Below are 25,328 nucleotides of genomic sequence, written 5' to 3'. Positions count from 1 at the left end.
AAAAATGATTCTTTACTTACAACTCTCATTTCTGTGCCCTGGGGGAATGGTGGTAATTTCAGTATTAAAACAAAAATATTTATTCTTAAGTAGAGTTTTAGAAGTTTCCTGGGGAGTGAATATCCCAAAATACTTTGAAATGTTTCTAGTTTCAAAAATTTTGTTCACTTTTCTTTAATTCCCCACTTATATTCAAGTAATGGATTTTTTTTTGAAATTGCAGCAATTTTGTTTCCTATGTTATACTGTCAAAAATTACTGGTACTTAATATTTCAAATTTTAGTACTAAGATGGTTTTTTGTGTGTAACCTGTGTGTGCCTGTGTAATGATCTTATATTACAAAGGTGATGCAAAGGTAGAAAAATGAAAAACTTTTTTAAAATTTGTTTTTGGAAGTCTATTGAACTATGATTTTGTTTACTTCCCCTCCCTCCCCCTCCACCCTCCTCTCTGGACAGCCCAGTTCCCCCCCGTGCCCTGTCCTGAACCCCATGCCGACAGTGATAGTGAGCTGACTTTCATCCTTAAGAAAATTATGGAGCACTTGTCATTCCTGGAAAATTAAGGAGCACAAGTACTTTGTTTACTGTGGGATTACAATAATGATAAACAGAGTCCTTGCCCTGCCTGACAGGAGATTAGGGTGTAATACAGGTGTAACTGAATTGGGGGATGGCTGATTCCATGTACTGGCCCATGTTCTCTGACTCAACAAGAATCCTGGACCAGAAGCAGCTTGTCTGTTTGAATGCATTGGGTAGAGGCAAGAAGAGGGCAGGGCCATGACACTCATGCCAGGCAAAAGAATCCACAGGAAGAAGCCAGCACCCCGTAGGAATGGCAGTCTCTCAACTGTCTTCAAGAAGGAGGGAGGATCCTGCCATTTTGTTGGGTGGGGTTGATGGTAACCTTAGCAAGTAGTTAAATTCAAGAGTAGAAATTGGGTTTTAAAATGTTACCACAAAAAGTTGATAGGGAGACACCCCCCCACCCAGATCCTCATAGAGTATAAATAATGTGTTTCTGCAGGTTATTTAGTAAAAGCCAGTATTTTTTATAACTGTATAATAATACACTTGGAACCTTGAATGATATAATATGATTATGGCTACTAGTTACTGATTTCCAGGTACCATGCCTGTAAATTTATTTATATTATCTAATTTTTTTGCCGTTACCTTCAAAGGAAAATAGAGTTCTTCCCATTTTACAGACCAGAAGTTATTCTTAGGCATGTAAATTAACTAGCTTGTTCAAGGTGACATAGTCAGCTCTGCCTGACTCTCAAACCCCTACCTTTTCTACTTTAAACTGAATTAGCTGCCTCTTTGGATGGGGTAAATGGGCAGGTGAGGGCTTCCAGGTATAGACTAATTTGTAATTATTTTTAAAGGATCTCAGGAAAAGAAATTAGTATGAAAAGGGTAGAGAGAATAAAGGGTGGGTGACCTTAGCTTTTCTTGCAAATGCTTAGAAACTGCAGCTATTTCTTAAATTTTATTAATCTCTACAACTTTTGAAGGGCATGCTAATTTTGATTAGTCTTAAATCCAAGGAGACTAAGTGATTAGAATTTCACCTGCAGTCACAAAACTCTTTATTGTAATAGTAAAAATACACTGTTGCCAGAGTAGCAGTTCAGAATTTCCGTCTATTACTTTGCCCTCCTGATTCAGTTTCTGTAAATAAGTCACAAAATTAGGAATCCATGGAGGACGTCGGGCTTCTTGTTACATAAGACTTTTTTGCTCTGGATTTGAAGAGTGCCATATTGTATATTTTTTTTCAAAGGAATATCAGAATTATGAGTGTTACAATCTTGACTAATTGTTCTCTCTACTCTTTCTTCCCTGTCCTTCACAGATACTTCTTGTGCCTTCAGCTCCGGCAGGACATTGCCTCTGGTCGCCTGCCCTGCTCTTTTGTGACTCACGCCCTCCTGGGATCTTACACACTGCAGGCTGAACTTGGGGACTATGACCCAGAAGAGCATGCCAGTCATGACCTCAGCGACTTCCAGTTTGCCCCCACACAGACAAAAGAGCTGGAAGAGAAGGTGGCAGAGCTGCATAAGACCCACAGGTCTGTAGACTTGCCTACTGGGGAGACAGTGGCCATGGTGGGTTCAAATGATTTCCCTTAGAGCACTGGCTAGACATTTGAGTATAGCTGACAGGACTGATCAGTTTGCCCTTGTGAAGCTTCACGTAGGACTGGTCAAGACAACTTGGAGTCACTGAGATATCCTTTCATTGTCTTTATGACTATAATATGAGGAACTGTGCTCACGGGGCTAACTGCTTTCATTTATTAGAAAAATTTACATTTCCCTATGACATCTCCTTGCTCTATCCCAGTCCTCTCCCTTCATACACATGTGTGCGTGCGTGCACACACACACACACACACACAAACCCTTGACACAAACATATGTACTTGTTTGGCATTTATTATGCATTTCTTCTGCCTTTTAATTGTTTTTATCACTATATTTGAGAAAGCCAAGGAGATAATGAAGCATCAAGATTTGAATCAGAAATATGAGTGGCAATGGACACGAAGGAAATGAATCTACAGTTGGTTTCTCTGTCCACAGAAGATGACTTTGGTTTAGCTGAGGATTGTTAATTACTTAAATACCATGTTACACCTTGAGAACTTTTACATCTGTGTGAAAACAAATGGCTTTCTTAAGCACAAGTTTTTAAAACTCCCAGTGACCAAGTTCTAACTTGTTCCATATTGCAAAATTGAATTTTTCAAAAATTTTGATTGAAATGATTTGAAAGGAAATTTCAGAGATTAGAGGCTTTTAACAGACAACCTTCACTGACTTGTCTTTAAAAAAATAAATGCAATATTTGACTTTGAATATTTTCTTATGAACTTTATTCCAATTCTGTTCAGTAGACATGTATCATATAATTTGAAATTGAAATATCAGGTGCTGAAATGCCATGGGAAATATGAAGATTAATGGAAGCCTGCTTTCTAGGAGCTTAAGATTTGTTTAGTTGGGGTATGTCAGCTGTAAAATCAAGTACAGGTACTTCTGATATTTAGTATGATCAATCCTAGTGAAATAAAATTTAGGAGAGAATTTGTGTATTCATAAAGACACAATGACTTTATATTCTTTTATTTTTAAGGTTAATTTATATTGGACCCATTATTGCTGGGGTTTTTTCCCTAGTAGAAAAAAAATGAAAGCAACTTTCTAAGATAAAAAGGGTGAGGGTGGAGGGACACCTCTTTGCAATGAGTAGGTTCCTATTGAGAATGTGAACAGCTGACTCATTGGAACAGACCCTGATGCTGGGAAAGATTGAGGGCAGGAGAAGAAGGGGGCGACAGAGGATGGGATGGTTGGATGGCATCACCAACACGATGGACATGAACTTGGGCAAACTCCAGGAGATGGTGAAGGGCAAGGAGGGCTGGCATACTGCAGTCCATGGGATCTTGAAGAGTTGGACATGACGTGGTGACTGAATAACAACAACAAGAAAAAAATGCTGGAGGTTGAGCCTTCTTAGCTGTTTCTTCCTTCGTCTGCGCATTTAGCTGGACCAATCCCTTCATCCTAAACTCTAAGCTTATGCACTCCTTTCCCCATTTTGGCTATATTTGCTTTGCATCCACCAATAAGATAATGTTTCTTTTGATCCTTAGGGGCTTATCTCCAGCACAAGCTGATTCTCAGTTCTTAGAAAACGCCAAGAGGCTTTCCATGTACGGCGTTGACCTGCACCATGCCAAGGTACTGGGAGTGTGACAGGGAGGTGCCTCTTCCTGGTCTGTTGACTAAAGTTCTGAGAAGTCTTCGGTTTTAAGCGAGCCTACTTCACTTTTAGCAAAGGCTCCTCCCCCTCACCCGAGGGGCTCTATAATAGTTCCTTGGGGTTTCTGATTGTGGGACGGGACCATTGATTCTCCCCTATATTCTTCCTTCTTTTCTCAATGTTATGCTGCTGCTGCTGCTAAGTCGCTTCAGTCATGTCCGACTCTGTGCGACCCCATAGATGGCAGCCCACCAGGCTCCGCCATCCCTGGGTTTCTCCAGGCAAGAACCCTGGAGTGGGTTGCCATTTCCTTCTCCAGTGCATGAAAGGGAAAAGTGAAACTGAAGTCGCTCAGTCGCGTCTGACTCTTAGTGACCCCATGGACTGTAGCCCACCAGGCTCCTCCATCCATGGGATTTTCCAGGCAAGAGTACTGGAGTGGGGTGCCATTGCCTTCTCCATCTCAATGTTATGAGTTGATCCCTTTTCATATATACTTACTATAAGACTCACTGATCAGCCTTCTTTACTCCTCATCCTGTCTGTATTCTGTGTCCGAGCTTATGCTCTGCCAAGTGCTGCCTTGTATCTAAAAAATGTCTCCTACTTAATAATCCTAGTTTTCATAATCAGGTGGTAGGGAGAGTCAGGGTGGAGAGTGGGGTTGGGGGTACAAAAGATAAGGTGAAAGATGTATTTGGTTTTGAACAATATATCCAGAGTCAACTCAACATGAGACAGGAACCTATTGTTGCCTGCTTTTAAAACACCCTTCCAATCCTTCCGTGTTAGGAAGTGCAGGTTATAGGCGTTACAGGATTTAAGAAATCTCTAGGAAAGCCCCTCACTCAAAGATATCCTCCCTCTCTTGGCCTCAGATTATTAATTCTTGCTTTTGTGTTAATAGTACTTCATATTTGCAAAGAATTGCCTTTTCCTCTGTGTCTTCCTTCATTCTTTAAATGTTTTTTGTTATTACAAGAGAAATACACATTCATCATAGAGAATAGAGGTGAACAATATAAAAAGACTGAAATCAGTTTATACAGAAACAAGCACTGTTAATATTTTTTTTATTTTCTTGTTTTATTAAAAAAAATCTGAGCAATGTCACATTTTTTTTTTAATTAGCTTTATTTATTTATTTTTGGCTCCACTGGGTCTTTGTTGCTGCGTGAGGGTTTTCTCTAGTTGTGGGGAGCAGGGGATTCTCTCTAGTTGTGATGTGCCAGCTTCTCATTGCGGAGGCTTCTCTTGTTGCAGAGCAGGGCTCAGTAGTTGTGGCCCATGGGCTTAGTTGCCCCGCAGCATGTGGAATGTTCCCAGACCAGGGATCGAACCTGTGTCTTCTGCATTGGCAGACAGATTCTTAACCACTGGACCACCAGGGAAGTCCCAATGTCACATTTTTTAAATGGGTTATACTATGAGTATTATTTTGTAATTTTTTTTAACTTGCTCTTAGAAAACACTGTTCCATGTTAGTAAATAGTCTCTGACAGCAACATTTTTAATTGCTAGATGCTGTATACTCTAAAAACACTTCCACATATACTATCTTATTTACAGTTTGTGAAACAGGATGCAGATGGCTTGTTACACTAACTGGCTTGTTGCCTCCAGCCACATAGTGTAAAGTAGTCCCATTTGTGTGATGTCTGCTGATACATCCTGCTAGGAGGTGAAACAGATCTTTGCCACACTTCAGTGTCTTGTAGCTCATTTCTCTGTATGATGGGGACAGGCGGAGTCAGCAGACACACAGAACTAAAGGAGGGAGGAAAGAGCAGTTTTGGTATCCTAAAGGCCCCCAGAACCCATGTCTCCTCTAAACCCTGTTATTCTTGCCACACGTGAATCTTCCGTCTGCTGCTTTTGTTGATCATTAGTGAGAAACCAGTTTTTAGATGGTAACCCTGGAAGGTTTCAGGATTCTTGTTTTTGAAGTTATGGAGAAGGGGATATCAGAGGATGAGATGGCTGGATAGCATCACCAACTTGATGGACATGAGTTTGAGCACGCACTGGGAGTTGGTGATGGACAGGGAAGCCTGGCGTGCTGCAGTCCATGGGGTTGCATAGACATGTCTGAGTCGGACATGACTGAGCAACTGAACTGAATTGATGTTAGAAAAGTTAAAAAGTTGCTGGTTTTGTTATAATTTCAGTTCTTACTGTGTGGCTAGGAGTAGATCACTTTAAAAAAGTCAGAATAACATGTATTTATTCACTATATCATCTGATGGACTTGTTAGATAATACCTGATGAGCAAGATATTTGTAGCTCATTGAAAAAAAATCTGTAGCAATTTAAAAACACTTTTCATGTAGTTTAAAGTTTTGTGTGTTTATACATTTTTCATTGCCTTGAGATCATGTTTAAAAGTTTTTAATTAATCTTTTATTGTCAAAAGAGTTTTTAATGGCACACTTATGTCAGGACAAGGCGAGGATTTTGAATAAAAGGGCTCTTGACAAAGACAGACAGAAACCACAAGAGTAGAATGATACCTGTGAGCTGTTAACAGCAGCTCTCCTAACCTTCTGGATGTGGATTGGTGAGGCAGAGAGTAGCTGTCAGAACTCAGGGGAGAGATCTGTGTGGAAAGGGCTTGAGAGGAGCTGCGATTGTCAAGGAGAGCTACCCTGATGCGACTACACAGGGAGGGAGTTTGGGTGTTAAAACCCCTGACCTTTCCAACTTCTTCCTCTCTGATCTTATCTGAGAACTTCCCATTGGCTGAACCCATTGGAAGTCAGTGGGCGTGGGATCCTGTTGATGTCCCGCGTGGGGCAGCTTCCTGAGGCAGTGAGCACGGCGGATGGATGGAAGGAAGGAAGGAAAGTGCTCCCTTTTGATTAGTTTATTTTATTGACTTTGTTGCTTAGTGGCAGAAGTCAACCGTGGAGAACTAGGGCTTTTTTCCCTTTAGTTTCTTTATTTGTAATTTCTATTGATACAGGTACTGATAATTCTAAAACAATATGTGGAACAATCGAAAATCAGCTGATTAACTTGGATCCAGATTGTGTTTATTTTTAAGTCAGATAAAATAGCTTCAATGTCCTGTTGAAAGATTACCTCACACTAGTGATGGCTTTGTTGAATGTTTCAAATGAAGGTTGCCTCCCTCTTCGTGCAGAGAACATGCTGTCTTGGGCAATCTTCCGGCCCACTCCCCGTGGCCTTAGTGATATTTTGAGCAAATGCATCTTTTGTGTCTGGTGCCACGTTGCTTGGGTACCTGTGACTGGTTCCCTCCAGCTTTCATTCTGTTCCTAGAGAGAACTATGACTGTCAGGATGTCGGTGAATAAAAGCACCTGATAGATGAGATTTTTAAACTTGTTCAGATGGTCTAATGTGATATTATTTATACATAAGAATTATTCACATATCACAGTGGTGAATACAGTTGGCATCAGTTACCTAGCACTGTGGACTTCCCTGGTGGCTCAGACAGTGAAGAATCTGCTTGCAACGTGATTCAGTCCCTAGGTTGGGAAGATCCCCTGAAGAAGGAAATGGCTACCCACTCCAGTATTCTTACCTGGAGAATTCCGTGGACAGAGGAGCCTGGCAGGCTACAGTCCATGGTGTCACAAAGAGTTGGACGTGACTGAGCGACTCACACATACACACCTAGTACTGTACTTCTGTTTTTAAAAAACATATAAAAATTGCATTTAATTGTTCTCAGTAACAAGACAGTTGAAATGTCACACATTTATTGACTTGAACCTAGACTGTATGGGATTTGTTTTAGCATATTTTGTGAGAATTTTTCTATGTTATTAATGATTTCTAAATATGTGAATATCTCTGAATAATTTTTCATATCTTGAGTGAGATCTAGTTCTTCTCTTAAAGATCCTTGAGTATTATATATTCCAACAGTACTTGAAATGTGAGGAGACAATTTTTTTTTTTTTTTTTTACTTTTGTCTGTAAATTTACTTGATTTTTAAAAATATCTTTCAGGCTGATGATTATTTTAGATGGTTATCTTTTTCAAATTAAAACACTGAGGAATGAAAACAGTATTAATAAGTTTAAGAATAGTCTACCATCCTTTGAAATATGCCAGCTGAAGGAATGTTGTAAGGAGAACTAGATGTCAGCACTTAAGAGTTATTGGAAAACTGCTTGAAAGAATTCAAAGATTTCAACACTGTCAGCCTAGAATAGAAACTGTCTGTGAGAGGTTGGTGTTTTGCAGAATATAGGCGTTATTTAACAGCAATTAGCTGGCATAGTCCATCTGAGATAAATTTGCCTACAGTAAAATGGCTGACTACACCTTAGGGCAGGCTGACACACTGTCCTCAGGAGCTGAAATAGCCTCTCACAAAACAAGTTTTATCTCCCTAGCTTCAGGATGTCTAAATCAAGGTCTGTTTCCTCCCTTTTGGGTTTTGCAGCCAAGCTCAAGAACATATGAGTTAGGCCTTTTGAAGAATACCGCATCCTGTAGTCATGTTGCCATACCTAAAATCTGGCCCCTCAGGTGGAGTATCTAGAATTAAGATGTGTCACGTGCCCTGGTGCTTCTATTAACACGTGTACTGTTGCTGAAATTGAAATACAGACCCGTTAAATTGGCCTTCTTGATCATGGTTTGAGGGAGATTGTTGGTTTTCCAACCTGTATAACTTTCACACCTTTAATCATGGTCAAATGGCTTTCTCTTGGCAGGACTCAGAAGGCGTGGACATCAAGCTGGGTGTATGTGCTAATGGACTCCTCATCTACAAAGACAGGCTGAGAATCAATCGTTTTGCTTGGCCGAAAATCCTGAAAATCTCCTATAAGCGCAGTAACTTCTACATTAAAGTTAGGCCAGCAGAGGTAAGCAAAGTCACGTAGCCCTGGGCGTATCTAATTGGGCTTTGTCAGTGTTCTTCTTTATGGCTGTGAGCTAGCAGAATTCTTTTCCATTGAGTTTTAAGAAAATGAACTATTATTTATTCCTCTGTGGTTAAAAAAAAAAAAGTCAAGTCAGGGTTTTGATGATAAACTTGCATACATATTCCTGTTAGTAAGAAAACAAGTATCCGTCACAATTTCACAGAAAAGAGAAAGTACTATGTGTCTGCCACACCATGAAGGTTTATTTTTCTTTTGAATCAGCTAAGTGTTCAAGATCCATGGATGAGGAGGTGGTAAGATGAATTTTAGTGGACATAAAGGATAGCTGGTTTATGTCAGTGGTTGATATTTGCCTTTTTTTCAAGAGGAACAATTAGCTTTCAGTGAGATATCTGAGCCCATGATTTTCAGTAACTTCTAATCAGCTCTTAAGGAGACATGCTGATTTGTCTTATGGATTTATTCTAGCTGGAACAGTTCGAGAGCACCATTGGCTTTAAGCTGCCAAACCATCGGGCAGCAAAAAGGCTATGGAAGGTGTGTGTGGAACATCATACTTTCTACAGGTAATTTTGAGAAAACAGCTTGGGATTCATGTAAGCAGCTCTGGGTACCCTCGAGATCCGAGGCGGTGGCAGTGGATAGAATGGCAGACATAGCCACACCTTTACGGTTCTGCAGGCTCCTCATTCATGCATCTCTTTCTGTTACCAGGCCATGCTCCTCATGGCTTAGAACTGACCTTCTGCCATGGTCCAAAACTGCAGTTGCCCTTCCTTCTATCCTCCCACTTTGGCTGTTCTTCCGCTGCCACTCACCTTAGGTTTCACTTAATTGCTCTTACCAGCTCCCTCTGCTTTCACTTCTTTCCCAACGAAACCAGCTCTGGACCTGCCCCTTTGCTAGTTTGTCAGGAGTGTTCTAACCCCCTTAACCCTGGTCGTTGTTGCACATCAGCCTCTAGTCTCCTGGCCCTGGATTAATCCTGTGTCCTGATCTCATCATTTCTATACCTGTGCTGCCACACAGTACCTTCAATAGCATAACTATTCTCATAGACACACTCGCACAGCTCTGTGGATTGATGCTATTGCAGAGCGATCATTCCCTACATTGGCTGGATCCTCAGGGCCCCCATCACAAATGTGCATGGTCTTCTTCAGCCTCCTGCCCCACTGCTCAGATGCCCTCCTTCATGGAGTACGCTGATAGTAGACACTGTGGGTCATGAGTGTTCTTGGTTTCATGCATCTTCTCTTTTTGTGTATAACTAAGCATCATTTCCCTCTCTTTCATTCATTCTTCTTCTCTTGTCTCAAGGAAGAGGAGTCATTCCTCTGCCTTGATACCATGCCTCATGTAGGATTGCATTCTGTAAATCATGCCCTTCAGTGGATGCCTTTGACATCTTTTTTGGACAATAAATATGTGCATGTCATGTTCCCTTAAAAACAAAACAAAGAAACAAAAAAACACCAGAAGATCTCCTTAGACTTATCAGCCTCCTGTGGCTTTTGTCCTGCCTTCTGTCATACTTTTATTCATGGGCATGATTTTCAACATCACTTTTCTTAGCAAAGTGTACTGTGCTGGTCTTTTCTCCCTTGCCTCAGCTTCCTATCTCTGCAGTCTAGACAGCTGTGTACCAGACCCTTCATCTTTAAAGTTTCTGCTCTTTACTCTTAAGGTCTAATGCTGTCCCTCCACATCCTAGATGTGTGACTATGGGTAAGTTACTCAACCTTTGTGAGTCTCCATTTCATCATTCATACAGTGGTAGTAATAATAGTACCTAGGGTTACTTTGAAAAGTGAACAGTATAGCCCACATGAAACAAACTTAGAACCATTTCTGGTATGTAATAATGTTTGTCACTCTTATCATTATTCTTAGTTTGGTAGCATAGGGTGCTGTTTATCTACTTTCAAGACTGCTCTAATACACTCATTTCAGAGGAGTCACATTACCACTGACTTAAGTTACCAAAAAATTCTTTTGGAGAAAACTCATAAATGCTTGTGTTCAACCCTTTTTTGTTTTGTTTTGTTTTGATGTCTGTTTCTGTTTAATTGTAGCTTAACTCTTAAAGATTTCTTTGTGATGAAGAAATTAATCTGTAAGCTAATACTTTGTGTATGTGGTCACCACTGTCAGTTAGTTGGAAAGAAAGCCCTTTTATCTCAATGTGACATAAAATAAAAATCCTCTGGTTAATGACTTTCCCCCTTTTGAGTTATGACTTATATCTTGTATTTCTTAGATATAAAATATTTTTCTTGTATTTCTTGGATTTATATTTTTTGCAAACTGGACATAAGAAAAAATGCTCAAATGGAGCTGCTCATTCTGAGAAGATGTGGCCTGTGGTTGAGTTACAGTCAGCAGAGGAGAACCTGCAGAGGCTGCCAGATAGTCCAGTCTCATCCTCCTCTTTGCCTCTAGTCTTTTTTTCTCCTTTCAAAATAATTTTATTTTATAGTGGCAGGATCACTTAACACATTTTAAGCATTATTACTGACTGTAGGTAATAGTAACTTCCCTCGTAACTCAGCTGTTAAATAATTCGCCTGCAATGCAGGAAACCCTGGTTCGATTCCTGGGTCGGGAAGATCCACTGGAGAAGGATAGGCTACCCACTCCAGTATTGTGGCCTGGAGAATTCCATGGACTGTATAGTTCATGGGATCGCAAAGAGTTGGACATGACTGAGCAAATGTTATCCTATTTAGTTGAAAGTTTTTTCCTAGTGATTAACAATTCCCCATTGCCCCCTCTCCCACCCCCTGGGAGCCACCATTCAAATCTCTGAGTCTGTGAATCTGACTGTTTTGGATGCCCCATAGGGCAGAATTAGGTACTACTTGTCCTCTGTGTCTGGCTTGTTTCACCTTAGCATAATTTTCTCAAGGTCTATCCCTATTGTCATATATTGCAGAATTTCCTTCTTTTTTTTAAGGGATGAATAGTGTTCCATTTTATGTATATCCTGTATTTCCTTTATCCATTTATTTATCAATGGATGGTTAGGTTGTTTACACATCTTAATTATTGTGACCATTGCTATATTGATTATGGGAATGCTCATACCTCTTTGAGATCCTGATTTCAGTTCTTTTAGAAAAATACCCATGTGTGGGAATGATGAATCATGTGATATTTCTATTTTTAATTTTTTAAGGAGCCTCCCAACTGTCTTACACAGCTTCTGCACCATTTTGTACTTCTACCAACAGTATGCAGGGGTCCCGGCTTTTCCACATTCTCTCCAGCACTGATTGTCTTTAGTTTAAAAAATTTTGTGGAGTAGGGTGTATTTCCTTTTGGGTCATCAATACATATTTCTCCTTTGAGATATTTTTTAGAAATGTCTCTTTTTCTGTAGGTACTGGTCTCTCAGTACATACAGAGTGTACTTCATGAATAGATGATGAAAACAAATGCGATTTAGTCAACTTGTTTTTCAAGGAGAATGAGCATTTGTTAATTACTGCACCGATGAGCTTGTCAATGACCCTTTTCGCTATACATAACTGCTTTCTTACATAGCATTCTTTAACCATAGTTAGGTGGATTGCAAGATAGGGAAACCTACCATATTCAGTCCATCAGAAGGCAGTGCATGGTAAATGGCCACCTTTCTCACCTTGCCCCTGGTCCTCATAGTTGGTTTAGGCTTTCAGAGCACAGATAAGAGTTCATTTCCTGTCTAAATGTCTTAACATTCTGGCTTTCTAATTTAAGAATATAGAGCTTTTTCCAAAGTATAGTTTGAGGCACTGATGTCTTCAGATTTTGCTTTCTCAGCAGTATCATCTGTGTCTCCTTTGAAGATCTGTTGGCATAAAATGGATGTTCTCAAGAAACACTTCTGCCACCCCCCACAACAAGACTCAAGCCAAGAGTGTATCAGTTCTTTTTTCATCAGTTTCATTCTAACACGTTGTATTTCTGGGTTAATACGATTGAGAATTCTGAATCGATGGGAAGCCACCTCTTGAATTACTATATGTGGCTTTACCCTAGACTTGAATCTCTCTTCATTACCTGTTAAGCACAAGATTTCTAAAAATTGAGCAGAAATGCCTGACATACTTGATATGGTAAAGAACCCTTTAAGAAATCACACTTCTCTGGAGAACGATAAGAAAAATTTTGGTGGAATTCTCCATATTCTGAAACTATCAACTGAAGTCTTCTTATTTAATACATTCTCTGAGAGCTCTGGGATTATGTGTTTTGTTAAAATACTTTGCCAGCTTTTGATCAGGCAGTGAAAGCAAGATCATTTCGATTGTATACCAGACAAGATTGGCTCATTTACCAAAAATGTGTTTTCATATAAGTCTGGAAGTAGTTGACATCAGTAAAGTTTTACCTCATTCATTACGGACCCGGGGTTTAAGCAGTAGAATCGTGCTGCCAATAAAGAGTGTTAGTCATCTCTGCAGATCCGCTCTGTGCTTCACGGGAGAGCATCACTTGATGGAACAGATTCTTGAGTTTGATGTTCTTTTCCAGAGAAACAGACATAAATATTAAGAGTTACTAACGATAATGGACTGCTGCTTGGCACTTAAAGCTGGGAGCAAGAATTCAGACATATGTGTTTATATAAATGATTTAAGTTAATACAAATAAATAACCTTTGGTACACACAAAGAACAGCTGCGTTTTTGCTTAGGTTGAGGAAAACATATTACTCGTGAATACATGAATGAGGATTATTCATCTTATCATGATCATAAAGCTCTGTATATAGGAGGGTTTATAAGCAATGTTCACTTTTATTAGTTTAAGCAGCAGTTTTTGGACCAAATAATCATACTTAATGAAGTGAGATATTAAATATATAGTTTCAAAGTTAAAAAAAAATCCATAAAGTCTAATTTTGTTCCCCTTCCCCCACCTCCATAGGCTTGTGTCTCCAGAGCAGCCACCAAAGGCCAAGTTCTTGACCTTAGGGTCCAAATTCCGCTACAGCGGCCGTACGCAGGCGCAGACCCGCCAGGCCAGCAGCCTGATTGACCGGCCGGCGCCACACTTCGAACGCACTTCTAGTAAACGGGTCTCCAGGAGTCTAGATGGAGGTAAACACATTTATTGTATTAGGATTCTGGATTCCAGTCATCTTTTTCTAATCCAGTAGGATTAGAAAATATTGAACTAGTTATTAACAAGGCCCCTAGAAATACCTAGAGGGATAGCCTCTAGATATTTTTTTCCCTGAGTAAATAAGATACGCTTACTTACACTTACATGAAAATCATTTTATAGTGTTTTGAAGTTGTTGTTCTGAACCTAAATTTTCTTGGTATTGTCAAAACACACAGATGTTAGAGTTTTTGATGAGATGTTGGGCAAACTTCTTAATTGTGATGTATTTTATGTGATTTAATTCCTTGAACTTTATTAATTAATGGAAAACTTGGGTTTTTGGTGTGGTAGCATATAGAGAACCTTTATTCAAAGGAATGTAAAACATTCATTGCATCATCACAGTTTTAGGTTTAAAAACTCTTATTAAAGCTTAACAGACATTCTGGCATATAGGAAACCATTCACAGCTTCAAGGATTAGTTTAAGTATCGTGTTCTAACAACAAGAAAGGAAATATTATGTGTTCATCTGTTCTTACACCCAAGGAGAGACATGTACAAATTCGTATACATTTTTTCTATTCAAATTCTAATTAGCTACATATTTGTAGTTTTTAAATAAATTACACATGGAAATAAATTGATGTTGCTTCCCTTCATTTTACATATATGTATATCTTATTACCCTAATTTGGGTTAATAGGTTTTCTATAAAAGAGCTGAGGTTATTTTTTTTTAAGATATTAAAAAAAAAATTTTTCCTTTCTACCTACTAGCAAGTAACTGGTGTGGATGCTTTTCTACCAAAAGTAGTTTCCCAACATTTTTTGGTTGCTTAATCTCAAAACATGTATGCAAAAGATCCTTTAATGTTGAATTGGATAAGTTCTATTTTATTGTTGTTTATCAGCAAAAACCTATTTTTGATTGTTATTAATATTGCTGATAATCATTCTGAAATACAAACTTGAACGGCTTATGTTTCATATAATTAGCTAAAGCAGGCTGGATATGCTAATAGATAAAAAAATCTTCTCTCATTAGTGAAGGATTGACATTCATTGGCTTAGATCCATTTTTCCTGGAATAAACTTAGGAAACAGATCTGGGCAGACACACAGAGATAGTTAATAAGATTTGTTGGCGGGCATTTTGGTATATATAGTTACTGAATATTCTGGAGAATCTTTCATATAATTTATGAGGCCACAGAAAAAATGTGCAACAGGATCATAAATTGTGGTTCGAATAAATGTCCACATCCCCAAATGTAGTGATTTAAATTTAATGAATTATTGCTGTACGATAGTTGTCAGAGTATCTTTCAGCTCATCAACAACTGAGCACTTTTTTCCAAGTAAATCCGAAGAATATGCCCACTTGTGTAAATATTTCACAAGCCTTGCCCCTTGCTACAGAGAATTTATACAAGTGCTGAATAAATGCAATCAGTGTTGTTTCATGCCTTGAGAGAAATCATTCCTCTTTCTATAACACTGTCTGTTTTAGCCTTTGTTTATAAAAACTATGAGGTTTTTATAACTCATATATTGTGAGTTTTTAGAGTTTAAAAAGAGCGGTAAAGCAGTGCCTTTTCTTGGAGGTGTATAAACTGTGCTCAAGGAAACCCACCATCTTGTATGGGCAGCTAGTGCAGCGGGTTATAGTGGGTCTGTATCTGAAAACAATGATTTTCACAAGGAAACTCAACAAACATGGCACAGTAATCCATTATTTTTCCTTTTGTGTTTTGGACACTGTAATTCATCAGATGGGCAAGTCATCAAAAGGATTATTGTGTTATTGTGAAAAATAGGAGGCTTTTCATGCCAATACATGACCAGACAGCTAGGGAACTATTTGGTTAGGGCTTATGTTCTTTTTTTTTCCTTCAGAGCAAAGCTAGGCTGTAACCTGGTACTGAGCTTTATTTTCCCCACTACACCATCAATATACCTTTTTTTGTTGTTATTTACCTGTATTGTAGTTTCTTTTTTCTGTTTTTAAACAGACTATTTAGATATATAAATATTCTTCAATTTAAGGCTTGACAAATTAAAATAAATTTACTAGTGATTACATTGATTTTTACTTTCTGTGTGATATCTGAAGATCAAATATCAAATAAAAATCATCCTAGATAGCTATTTTAGAACAGTGAGATTCCAGGATTGCACAATAAAACCTGAAATGAGACAAATCAGTCATTGAGAGTGCTAACACCCAGGATGCATGTGAGAACAGAGAACTTGTGATTTCCTGAAAGTGGAAAGTGTAATCAAGGACATTACAGACTGGGTAAGGATTGTCTGAGGAAGAACCATTTAGGTTGAGACTTGAAGGATGAGAAAGAGTAGAACGGGAGATAAAGATTCCAGATAGCAGTAGTAGTAGCAAGTCTGAAGGTCATAAGTTTAGGGACAGCTTGATACATTCCAGGAACAGAAAGAAGGCAAATGTAGTCAGATCTGATTAGTGATGGGGAGAGGTAGACTGGGAACAGATCACACAGGACCTTGCAGGCTATGGTGGGGAATGTGGTTTTTATTCTAGGAAACCACTGAAGATTGTATGTGTTCATATGTACACATGTGTACACACTTGTGCCAGCACGTAAGTGTACAGGTCAGCTCAGTCACTCGGTCGTGTCCAACTCTTTGCAACCCCACGGACTGCAGCACACCAGGCTTCCCTGTCCATCACCAACTCCCAGAGCTTATTCAAACTCATGTCCATTGAGTCGGTGATGCCATCCAACCATCTCATCCTCTGTCATCCCCTTCTCCTCCTGCCTTCAATCTTTCTCAGCATCAGGGTCTTTTCCAATGAGTCAGTTTTTCACATCAGGTGGCCAAAGTATTGGAGCTTCAGCTTCAGCAGTAGTCCTTCCAATGAATATTCAGGACTGATTTCCTGTAGGATTGACTGGTTTGATCTCCTTGCAGTCCAAGAGACTCTCAAGAGTCTTCTCCAACACCACAGTTCAAAAGCATCAGTTCGGTGCTCAGGTTTCTTTATGGTCCAACTCTCACATCCATATATGACTACTGGAAAAACCATAGGTTTGACTGGAGGGACCTTTGTCAGCAAAGTAATGTCTCTGCTTTTTAATATGCCAGCTAGGTTTTCTTCCAAGGAGCAAGCGTCTTTGAATTTCATGGCTGCAGTCCCCATCTGCAGTGATTTTGGAGCCCAAGGAAATAAAAGTCTCTCACTGTTTCCATTGTTTCCCCATCTGTTTGGCATGCCATGAAGTGTACAGTGCTGTCTTTTAAAAAAAAAAAGTCACTTGACTAATGCTGTGTCTAGAACAATTGGAGAGGATGAGGGAGGAAGCTCAGGCTGACTGGTTAGGCATAATCCTGGTGAGAGTCGTGGTGGTTTTGTCTCAGATGGTAGTAGACCAATTAGCCATTTGGCACTGTAGGTTCAGCTCCTTGGCTTATAATCTCAGGGTTCTACAAAGGTGTAAGACCTGACAAAAGTTATTAGCAGCAAAATGACATCAGTAACTGTTTAATAAAAGTATGCAGTGTCAACATCTTGCCGACTTCATTATGTAACTTTAAATGTGATATTCATTAAAATTTGATATCATTACATTTAAAGCCATTTCTAGGTCAGAGTTTCTCATTTTGCAGTAAGTTTCTGAGTATGCATAATGAGTGCTCAGGGAGCATAATCTTAGGTTAAAGAGTTACTCAAGCAATATACTTTTCAAGGAAAAATTATTAAAATCTTTTTAAAAGTTCAAAAAATCTCTAGAAAATAATTATACTTAATGTATGACGTGAATTTGTTTTAATGTTTTATTGGATTTGGTGCAGGCTTTCCAAAGTATGAGTGTTTAAAAGCCATGAAACTCTTAAAAGGTACCTGGATGGTAAAATAGAGATAAAAGAAATTTGCCATGTTTAGAAATACATACAAGGACTCTTTTGGAAATGCTGGTTGTTGATGGGTAAAGGAAAAGACTTCCAGGTTTCTGACTTCAGTAATTTGGTGAAAGGTGAGACTAGAAAAGAAGGAAGTTTGGACAGGGCATGTGAGGGGTGTGGATTAAGAGACTTCTTGTAACACATGAATTAGAGGTCTAGATGTTGCCCAAGTTCAGTATGGTGGGTCACACACAGTCCCTGCCCTTCAAGAGCTTGCAGCCTAAAGGCCTGTCTTTATTGTGCTTCCCTGGGAGCCTGGAACCAGAGACAACCCTACTGTGTCAGGAAGATGCTTTTTATGCAGGTGAAATGACTGCAGTGGTTGTCCCACTCTTTGGGGGAGAAACTAAAGATAGAGGCTTTTGTCAGTTGCTGCTCACTTGGCCTTGTTGAGATCTGAGGCCATCTTGGGTTGCTCTGCCATATGACGGAAATGCCAATACAGTATATGTTCCTGCCCATCTGTATGATAGATGAAGGGACCCAAAAGGCCAGATTTGCTAAGGCAAAGGTTTCTGTGTACTAGGCTTGCTGCAGGTCAAATCGAGGCATTCAGGAGGGAGGTTAGAAAAATAGAAAACAGTAAAAATAAACAGAAGTTAATTCTCTAAAATCTACCTTTCCTGTCTTGTCACAATTTTGACTAGTGTTCTAATTAAAGGTTCCTTTATGGAGGAATTATTAAAACTTATTAAATCAAACCATTTTAATAACTAGGTAATTATTTGTTGCAATAGATAGATTCAGAAATAAGTGCAGGCAACATTAAAGAAACCCCAGAGAACTGAAGTACTGCTCACGTTGTAATTCTGACGTACTTCCTGACTCTGGCGTTTCATCTGGTCTTAGAGCTCCTCCTACTGGCCAATTCCTTGATCAGTATCTCTCCTTCAAAAATCTGTGACTTGAGAGCTTGGTGTAATTTAATGGGTTACAATTCAGGTTTTTTTTAAAGTATAAACATGAGTTTATTTGATTTGTTATTTTCATGATCAAAGAATCTTCCAGTTTCTATTAATTGTCTGTAAGCTGCCTATTTATCTGGAAAGGGAGGTTTTCATGACGTTTTCTCGTTTAAACATCCTAACATGATCCCTATGATCACTCGTCACTAGCTCCAATTGATGCTGTCGACCAAAGTCTTATGAAGGATTTTCCTGGCCCTGCTGGGGAGGTTTCAGCACAAGGCCCTGGAGTTGTGAGCACTGCCGTGGTACAAGATGGTGATGGCAGAAGGGACCTGAGAAGCCCAGCTAAAGCCCCGCATATGCCGCTCATTGAAGGAAAGGTATGGTGAATTAGTGGAATATGCAGTTTTAAATGTGTACTTAGTTCAGAGGCTGTCTATTGCATTTGTTTCAGAACTCAAATATCATTTAAAATCAGTCATTGTATTTTCTCTGTTGATAAAAATTTACACCTTTGTTATGTGTGTAGACTCTTGCTATTTTGGACTGAGTCTCTAACCTTTTTCCAGTTGTTGTTCAAAGCAAAATATTTCAACGTAAATTACTTTAATCCAAGTAAGTAATTTATTGACCTTTTGTCCATCTTTATAATCATCCTATTTCATTAAGCCCCCCCCAATTATAAAAGCTATGATTTGGAATTCATATTTGGTTTGTTTCAAGTAAATTTTAAGATGTAGCCTATGTCTTGATAATTTTGTTATGATATTGACTTGAATATTTTGAAATGAAGAAAGATAGTCTTTATGAAATATTGGTTTTTCATTAATAATCTGTCACTGAAGAAGAAATTCTTAAGCAAAAAGTAATTGTTTTATGAATACTGTGTGAGAAGATGGTGTGTGGCTTTTGGTCTTATTCGGTGCACATGCCATAATGAATGGAGAAGTAACCTATATTGTGTTTTCAGACTTGTTTGGATTATTTTATATTACCATGGGCAAGTATAAGTATAGTCACTTAGAAGTTGATCTGAAGTGGCTTTGAGTCCTTTAGATCTCTTTTCCATATCCCACAGAGAAACTTTGGAATAGGTAACATTGGAAGTAAACATGAAAAAGAAATAAAATCATCCTGTGGCTTTATAATATTTCCAGAAATTTAACTTGGAAAATTTATAATGTTTTCAAAATTTTAACATTGAAAATTTTAAAGATGTGTAACATGAATTTGTAAAGAACCTGCTACAAGAGGTAACTGCCAGTGTCTTAGGAATTCCTGCAGTGATAGTTCCCAACCACAGCAGAGAGAAGGGCTGAGGCACCATGGGGGCCCTGCCTTATGTTGCAAGGACAAGTGCTTCAGGTAGTGTGAGCCATTAAATCCTTTTCATTGCTTTGTTAAAAAATCTATGACTATCATATTCTACAAAGGGTTTGGTTAAAAATTAACTAAAAATAACAGATATCACATCAAACAATATCCATCAATAACTGAATAGTTGTCAGGAGAGTTTGATTATGCTACCAACTTATTGGAAAAGACCCTGATGCTGGGAAAGATGGAAGGCAGGAGGAGAAGGGGGTGACAGAGGATGAGATGATTGGATGGCATCACCGACTCAATGGACATGAGTTCGAGCAAACTCCAGGAGAGAGTGAAGGGCAGGAAAGCCTGGCGTGCTGCAGTCTGTGGGGTCTCAAAGGGTCAGACACAACTTAGCGACTGAACAACAACAACACGCTACCAGTGCACCCAGTAGAGTGGCTACTTCTATCAGAAACAGGAGAGCTCTGCATCACGGGAAGTCTCTATTCCATTCTGCATAGTTAATATGATACAAAAGAAAAGTTCTCTTAAATTCCAAGGGAAATTCTGCCTGTTTTTGGCAAGTGACTCAGTGTGCCTTTTCACTGATACTTGCAATGTTTGTCAGCAACCAGGTTTAAAAGTAATAATGCTATCTGAGTTTCATAGGATCCATTTGCAACCAGTCAGGAAATACTAATTGAATCAGGCTATACCTGTTAAGTTGTATGTGATGAAAGTAGTCCAATTTTTCTCTTTTAAAAATGGATCATTTAATAAATTTTCCTATGATACTGTTAATACAGTCCTTACTTCTGAGTAAAAGTTTTCACTAACTTTCTTGTTCTCTCCTCTTTCATTCTTTTACCTTTGGTTCTCCTTTGATTATATCCGCTGTGTAACTTCACATTCAACCATGGGTTTGCTTTCGAGAACAGCCTGTTTCCTTGTGCCCACCTTCACCACTCATCTGCTGTGCTTCATCTCTTTCCCCAAACCTATTGCCAGTCCCTGAAATGGACTTCCTTTCTGACATTTCAGAGGAAGACCCCTTTGGGGAGGCCGATCGTATCACTCTAGACAGCTTTGAGCGCCTTTCCACAGGCGAGACGTCAGAGCAGGGGCCCTGTGATCCTGGCTTGGGTCCTCTTGAAGCCCCTCCTGAGCCTGACTGCCCCCCTGCACTCGAGATGCCTCTAAAGGAGGCTGACCATACGGATTCCAAGTGTGGGTCCTTCTCCTTCAGTTTCTGCAGATGCTTTCTGCCTCGCTTCCCCTCGCTCCTCGATGACAATGGGTACCTTGCCTTCGCTAGCCTCCCCAAGGTCTGGGTCTCCTTCCTCCCCGTGGATGTCCGGCACTATGTTCCCATCACCTCCCCTTCGTTCTTTCCTTCTCTCATCCTCATCTTTGGGCTCCTTCTCTCTGCTTCTCAGTCAGTGCCTTTTTCTCTCACCTTTTCCCTTCCTCTGGCTCTATCCGTCTGCTACCTGGAGGCGAAAGCTGCCTCCCTGACTGTTTCTTATGACTGTGACTTGAGTAACAAAACAGAGGAAGAGGAAGCAGTTACTGGCTCTCCTCCATAAGCTTTAAATTTGTGTGGGCAACAAAGCACCTCTTCATCTTATACCCTTCCTAATGTAGAGTGTAAACATGTGCATAAATCTCATCATGGGTTGCCCTCAAAACAGTATGATCTGCACACTTTCACACACACACACAGCTTTAGTGCATGAGAAATAAGTGTAATTAAGCATTTCCCATCATTGATATTCATTGACTAGGTCCACACATTCTACGTTGATTGCAAAGTTACAGGTTTTTAAAATAAATATCTGAAACATACTAGGACACAAAAAAAGGAGAGGGGGACCTCCATTGCCCTTAATAGTCTGTTTTGGATCTGTCCATTTTGCACATAAATGTTAATGCTCTTCCTTTAGGATGGAAACTTTATTTTGGTGTAGAACTTTGAATACAGTGGACATAACTGATCGATACATATTAGTAGAATTCCTTAGTGTTACTATTTCACTGTTAGAAAGCCAAGCTTGTTCTTTACTTACGAGAATGCACCTGTGACCGTTACTCCTGATGTGTGTGTAGGTCTAATCTCAGAAACTCTTTTATCTCCCTATTATTGTAGCATTTGGGACCCAGATGAAGTTCATATAATTTATTTTCTTTTACTTTTTTTTTTTTTTTACTCAAAATCATATCTGAGAGTCACTGTCAGGTATTTTTAAGGAAGATACTCTTCTGTTATCTTTAACAAATACTTAATGAAAAATGAACCACAGCATTTTGAAAATTTAGACTCTAAGGTTGGGTCAGACCTCTTAGTGTCCTTTTATTTAAAATTAAGTATCTGGTTTGAGGATTTCTGCCCCATATAAGGCTACCTCTGCAGTACTAAGCCATGCTCACGTGTGCGGTAGTTTTTTTTATTGTTTTGCTAAATGTGGTCTGGGGACCTAGTGTCCCATATCCTGTAGGTACTATTCCTACGTAGAATAAATCACAAAATTTAGAGCAAACCTAAGGAAAAATGTGAAGATAATTAAGCATAGGGGAAGAATCCGTGATTCCTAAAGGTTACCCAAGGAATGCCAAAGATTGACATTTTATAGAAATGTTGACCAAGGAATTAGAAGATTATTCCTAACAGATTGTTGAGTGATTGTATTCTATTTTTCCCTCTTGATCAAAAGATACTCTGAGTTCCCTGTTTACCTCTCAAAAATGCTTGAATGGTTTAAAAAAAATGCACAGTAAAGAAGAAAAATAATGTATATGATCCTGCTCTAAATGAACATGTGAAGGTTAAACTATTTTCCTTTGGTATCTGAATCAATATTTTTCTTTTATGCTATTCCCTTCCATGAGTCAGTAAGTCATCAGTGTCTCTGTCAGTTTTAAATACACAGATTTATTCTTTGGATCGTTAGATAACTGAGAATTGTCCAACTATGAATAAATATGCTTGTTTAAAAATTTTTATGAAAGAAAAGTGACTATAAAACTCAAGAATTTTACATGAAAGTAGCAAAATAAACCAGTTCCTACCCAAGGAAAGAAATCTATGTAGGGTGAACATTTGTCCCTGATAGAAAGTGAAAGCTCAAATTTACGTCATTACACTTTGCCCTCACAGCCAGTTGACTTAAATATTTCAGGTTAGAACAGACTGAATTATGCCATTTTTACACTCTCATGTTTTCATTCCTGAGTCAAAACAAATTAAAAAGCAACCACATTATCTGGTGACTGAGAAAGAGTGAAGCTTCCCTTCTCTATTCCACCTTTGCAAAGGACCATTTCCATCATTTGTACAACACTGTAGGTGAAGAAAGACCAAAGTGGCTTAATATTCTGCGTCTTCTGAGGGCCAGACAATAAAGGTTGGTAATGCTGGTTCACCATTTAAGTTCAAATACAGCTTCTTTGCACCGGTGATAGTGTTTCCAATAATACTTCCCTTCTCTCTGGCCGCTTGCTGGGTGACTTCAGGCGAAGATGGAAGAGGACGAAACACAGCTGGAGGAGGTGGATATTATTCCCCCAAAGTTAAATGCCTGGTAGTTGCTGCCTGCCGTTATGATTGCGCGGGGGTGGGGTGGTGCACATTTAGGATTTATTTGTGACTTTTGCTCATTGTGGCTTTAGGTTCTTAAGATTTTTATTTCTCTTATTTTAATGTCTTAGACTGTCCAACTCTAGGTCATTTCTGGTGCTTGCTGATTGATACACTTATGTTTATTTGCCTTCCCCCTCCCTCCCTGTGTGTGATTTAATTTCACAGAAAAATTCCTTGAGAGTAGAAGGAGATAATATTTATGTCAGACATAGCAATTTAATGTTGGAGGTTTGTATAATTTAAGAAAACAACTCTGTCCGAATGGCTGCCCAGGCTGCTGTAGACGGGGGGTCACGCACAGGCTGGCTGGCTGGCAGCTTTCAAGCACAGTGCACGAAATGCATGGGGGAAATTCAACTTGGGAGTGCATGTTAGCAATCTGACTTGGTTTTGTTAAAGCGGCTTAGGTAGGAATATGTCTATGAGAAGTTCTCAAAGTGACAACTGGGAAAAAAGAAAAGATTCTGTGTAATCAAATGAATAAAATTTTTATTCATTAATCTTGAAATTCTGCAAGTAAACCTATTTTCTCCTAATGGATTATCTCCAGGGTGTAGACTCTGAAGTAACATGATCCCATCCTTAATATACATTAACTGCAAAAAAATATTTTGTCAATCTGGCATTAATTCATTTGGCCCTAGATCTGTATCCACGATTTTTTTTTTTTTTTGGTGAAGTGAAGAAGTACCAAAATCCATGCAATTAGGAATGTGGTCCACTTAAAATCTTCCTTTTGAGAAGATGCTAATTAATGGGATAGTTTTGATTAAAAAGAGAGAAGCAGTGAAATAAAGTGAGAAGAAAAGAGGAAAAAGTAGCCTAGCTGCCCAATTAGGAAGGTAAAATATATTCCCCATGTCACACGAGAATGGTTTTTTTTTTTTTTTTTTTTTTTTTTTTAATAAATTTATTTATTTTAGTTGGGGGCTAATTACTTTACAATATTGTAATAGTTTTTGCCATACATTGACATGAATCAGCCATGGGTTTACATGTGTTCTGTTTCTTTTTCCCCCTTCTTTTAGGATAGGATATAGCAATGTATTCAGTGGAGAACTCCGGTCCTCAGTAATTTGACTAATCCGTTGGGTTGCTTTGGCCAGCTTTAATAACTGTTGGAAATGTATTTTTGCATAACTTACTAAAATGCTCTAAAGAATAATACAGAACAGCGCTTTGAACAAATGCAAGAAATGTGCCTGATCTCAAGCCACAGTCATTTTTCCATGCCATGCAAAGATTTTTAGATTTTCCTGAGTTTTTGCAGATGGCAGTAGAAGCTCCTAGATGAGCTATCCATACTATGCTTGTGCATGCATATGGAATATTTCATTTACTCAGATGCATGACCTATTTCTCAGGGAGTAGTGGAATTGAAAGCTGTAATCCACAGGTGGCCCCATGATTTTTGAAATGTAGGAAAGCACTTAAAGTTCAGTTAAAACTTTTTTGAATACTACCTTTTATTCCTACAAATACCATTTATCAGGACCAATCTAAAAAAAAATCCCACAAGTAACATTTGTCAGGGCCTATTTCAATGAAAATTGACCTGGTAGTTTTTCTCACATCCTTTTTTTAAGGACCATTTGATATATGGGTGGCTGGGTCCCACATTTATGCTTGGCAAGAACATGAAACCAAGATGACATTCATGTATTTGGAGAAAGGCCTAACAGAAGCAGCTTCTGGCAGCTGTTATGTTTATTCCATAAGGATTAAAAACCATTGCTGGAATTTCTTGAAAAAAGTCAACCATTGTTTCCCCACTACCATTTCCCCCCC

General features: G+C 38.9%; 1 protein-coding gene across 50 annotated transcripts in view; it reads left to right on the top strand.

Annotated features, from left to right (window-relative positions):
• Nucleotides 1-25,328, top strand: part of EPB41L2 (erythrocyte membrane protein band 4.1 like 2) — a 205,982-nt gene that overhangs the window by 143,206 nt on the left and 37,448 nt on the right. For 27 of the 50 annotated variants that reach the window (XM_081529041.1, XM_081529039.1, XM_081529031.1 and 24 more), the window contains 6 exons: nucleotides 1,866-2,084; nucleotides 3,675-3,762; nucleotides 8,480-8,632; nucleotides 9,122-9,219; nucleotides 13,568-13,740; nucleotides 18,803-18,975. In XM_081529041.1, coding sequence (XP_081385167.1) covers nucleotides 1,866-2,084; nucleotides 3,675-3,762; nucleotides 8,480-8,632; nucleotides 9,122-9,219; nucleotides 13,568-13,740; nucleotides 18,803-18,975 — 904 coding nt within the window. Of the gene's footprint in view, nucleotides 1-1,865; nucleotides 2,085-3,674; nucleotides 3,763-8,479; nucleotides 8,633-9,121; nucleotides 9,220-13,567; nucleotides 13,741-18,802; nucleotides 18,976-23,413; nucleotides 23,450-23,705; nucleotides 23,769-25,328 lie in introns of all 50 variants that reach the window. The other 23 variants (XM_081529015.1, XM_081528995.1, XM_081529009.1 and 20 more) reach the window with 3 other exon arrangements.

The sequence above is a fragment of the Giraffa tippelskirchi genome, chromosome 9, assembly GCF_054371585.1.
Source record: "Giraffa tippelskirchi isolate mGirTip1 chromosome 9, T2T-mGirTip1v1.2.pri, whole genome shotgun sequence".
Classification (NCBI taxonomy): Eukaryota; Metazoa; Chordata; class Mammalia; order Artiodactyla; family Giraffidae; genus Giraffa; species Giraffa tippelskirchi.
Note: the sequence above shows the minus strand (reverse complement) of the source record. Positions and strands in the feature narration are given on the sequence as shown.